Source organism: Galeopterus variegatus, unplaced genomic scaffold (assembly GCF_000696425.1).
Source record: "Galeopterus variegatus unplaced genomic scaffold, G_variegatus-3.0.2 Scaffold16879, whole genome shotgun sequence".
NCBI classification, from domain to species: Eukaryota; Metazoa; Chordata; class Mammalia; order Dermoptera; family Cynocephalidae; genus Galeopterus; species Galeopterus variegatus.
Window position 1 is genome coordinate 6,251 of NW_007742990.1, and position 2,736 is coordinate 8,986.

Consider the following 2,736-nt stretch of genomic DNA (forward strand, 5'->3'; position numbering starts at 1 on the left):
CCCGCGGCCTTGGTGTTATCAGCACCGCACTCTACCGAGTGAGCCACGGGCCGGCCTCTTGTGTTAGTTTTTACAAGTTTTTTAACGTGCCTTTTTCCATTTTATTTAAATTTTCAAATTTATGGTCATAGTTATTCTTAGTATTTTCTTATCTTTTTTAGTCTGTGCATATCTGTAGATCTGCTTTTTTTATAACTAATATTGTTTATTTGTGCTTTTACTATATTTTTTATTGATCTCAAAAGAGATATGCCAATTTTACTAGTGTATTTAAAGAATAAACTTCTGTTTGACAATTTTTCTTATATGTATCTGTGATTTATGTTATATTAATTCTGTTCTTAATTTAGAATTTCCTCTTTTACCTTTTTTGTGTGTTTACTCTGCTGTTGTTTATAACATCCTCAGTTGAATGCTTAGCTTATTGATGTTCAACTTTTTCTAATATGAACATTTACAGCCCTAAGTTTTTCTCTAAGAACCACTTCAGCTAGATCTCACAAGTTTGGAGGAGAAGTATTTTAGTTATCATTAATATCTAAATATTTTCTAATTCACATATTTTCTTCTTTGATCCGGGAACTATTTAGTAGCATTTTAAAATTCTGAATTTAAATATTGTTCTCCTTATCTGATCTGATTTCTAAATTAAATGTATTGTGATCAGATAATGTGGTTTACAGACACTAATTCTTTGACAGTTATTGAGGCTTTCTTAAGGGCCTAATATGTGGTCAATTTTTATAAATGTTCTGCAATTCATTGGAAAAATATATATTTTTCAGTTGCTTGGTTTAATGTTTTATTCTCATTCATTTGAGTTTATTATTTGGCTGAAATCTCCTTTATCCTTCATATGCTCTCATTTTGACTGCTTTCTTTATTAATTACAGAAAAAGAAATGTTAAATTATCTCATTATAATGGTGCATTTTTAATAATTTTTCTTTGTAATTCTGTCAGTTACTGCTTCCTATAGTTTGAGTCTCTGTTATCTGAAGTAAACAAATTTGGAATTCTTGGCCTCTCTATCTCTTAATAAGATTCTTTGAGTTTGTGCTAAAATTCATGTTAAAAATTAATTTCTTTTTTAAGTTAGCATTTGCTTGGTATTTCTTTTTCAGTTTTGTTAGTTTCAAACTTGCCCATGTTTAAATCACTCCTTGTAAAATGGTATATGCTGGCCGGCCGGTGGCGCACTGCTACAGTGCACCGCTTGGGAGCGCAGCGGGAGCGCCACCGAGGGTTCGGATCCCACATACAGACCGGCTGCTCACTGACCCACATACAGACCAGCTGCTCACTGGCTCAGCGAGGTGCGGAAGCAACACTGAGGGTTGCGATCCCGTTGCTGATTTTATTTAGTCAAACGTACTGTTTTTTAATCATTTTTTTTTTTCCATTTGCACTAGTTGAAATTCCCTGTGTGCAGTATTTAGGTTCCTTCTGCAATCTTATTGTATATGTTTTGTTTTGATTTTAGCTTTGTCTCCCTAAGTAGATTTACCATTTTGAAGACAGGGTCTGTAATTTATTCATCTCATGAATTCCTCACAGCTTCTAGCACAGTGCTGGATATCTGATATGTATTATCAAAATACCAAAGGATTGATTAACCCGCTACTGACTGAAGAGATAATGCACATTTTTTTCCTTGTTTGATTGTAGTAATCAAACATTAACTGATTTACTTTTGATTATTGTGTTTTCTTTATGTAGATTTTCAACACATCATTATTTGAACCACCTTCTCCAGGATATGAAAATGTCTCAGATATTGTGCCACCTTTCAGTGCTTTCTCTCCACAAGGATTGCCAGAGGTAAAAATGCAACACAATAAAATAAAAATGACAAACAAAAGCCCTCATTCCCCTTATACATGCAGGCAATAATTAAAGAGTAATAAGGGGATTTTTGATGTAATCTAAATTCATTCTCTTGTCGCATTTAAGAAACTAGGATTTCTTGGTAAGAAAAAGGAATATTGACTTTTTTTTTGTTTGTGGTTTCTTCAAGATAAAATTTACTACAATGAGACACACAAATCTCAAATGTACATTTTTTAACTTTTGACACATGCATACTATTGTGTAATCCAAACCTCATCAATGTATAGAATATTGCCATCACCTCAGAAAGTTTACTTATGCCTCTTCTTCATCAACTCCCCAGAGGCAGTCATTCTTCAGCTTTTTTTTTTTTGCCACCACAGGTTAATTTTGCCTATTCTAAAAGTTCATAAGTCATGCATTGCTTAACAACAGAGATACGTTCTGAGAAATGTGTCCTGAGGTGATTTTGTTGTTGTGGAAGCATCATAAGAGTATGCTTACATCCTACTGCACACTCTGGCTACATGGTACAGCCTATCGCTCTGATCACCGTCTTATATGAGGCCTGCTGTTGACGTAAACATAATCATGAGGCATGTGACTATAAACAGAATTGTATGGCATGTAAGTTTTGGGGTCTAGGTTCTTTCACTAAGCGTAGAGTCTGTGAGATTTGTATATTTTAAAATGTATCAGTAGTTTGTTTCATTTTATTGCTGAGTAATTGCCATTGTATGAATATCCTACGTATTTTATTATAGTTGTGTAACATTGATTAATTTTGAAAGGGCTTGAATAAAGATATTTTCATTTCAAAGTGAAGAGCATGAATGTCCATTCTAGAAAATTTTGGTTTACTTAATAAATCGCGAGTAATACCTCCAGCTTTATTTTTTTTGCTCAG

The 2,736-nt window shown here is 33.3% G+C and overlaps 1 protein-coding gene across 1 annotated transcript in view; it reads left to right on the forward strand.

Moving 5' to 3' along the window:
- Positions 1–1,718: 1,718 nt before the first annotated feature.
- LOC103582589 (glutamate carboxypeptidase 2-like) overlaps positions 1,719–2,736 on the forward strand; it is a gene marked incomplete at both ends in the record, with an annotated part of 8,920 nt that continues 7,902 nt past the window's right edge. The window contains one exon of the mRNA XM_008564139.1: positions 1,719–1,820. Within this exon, the coding sequence (XP_008562361.1) occupies positions 1,719–1,820 (102 nt within the window). The remainder of the gene's footprint in view (positions 1,821–2,736) is intronic.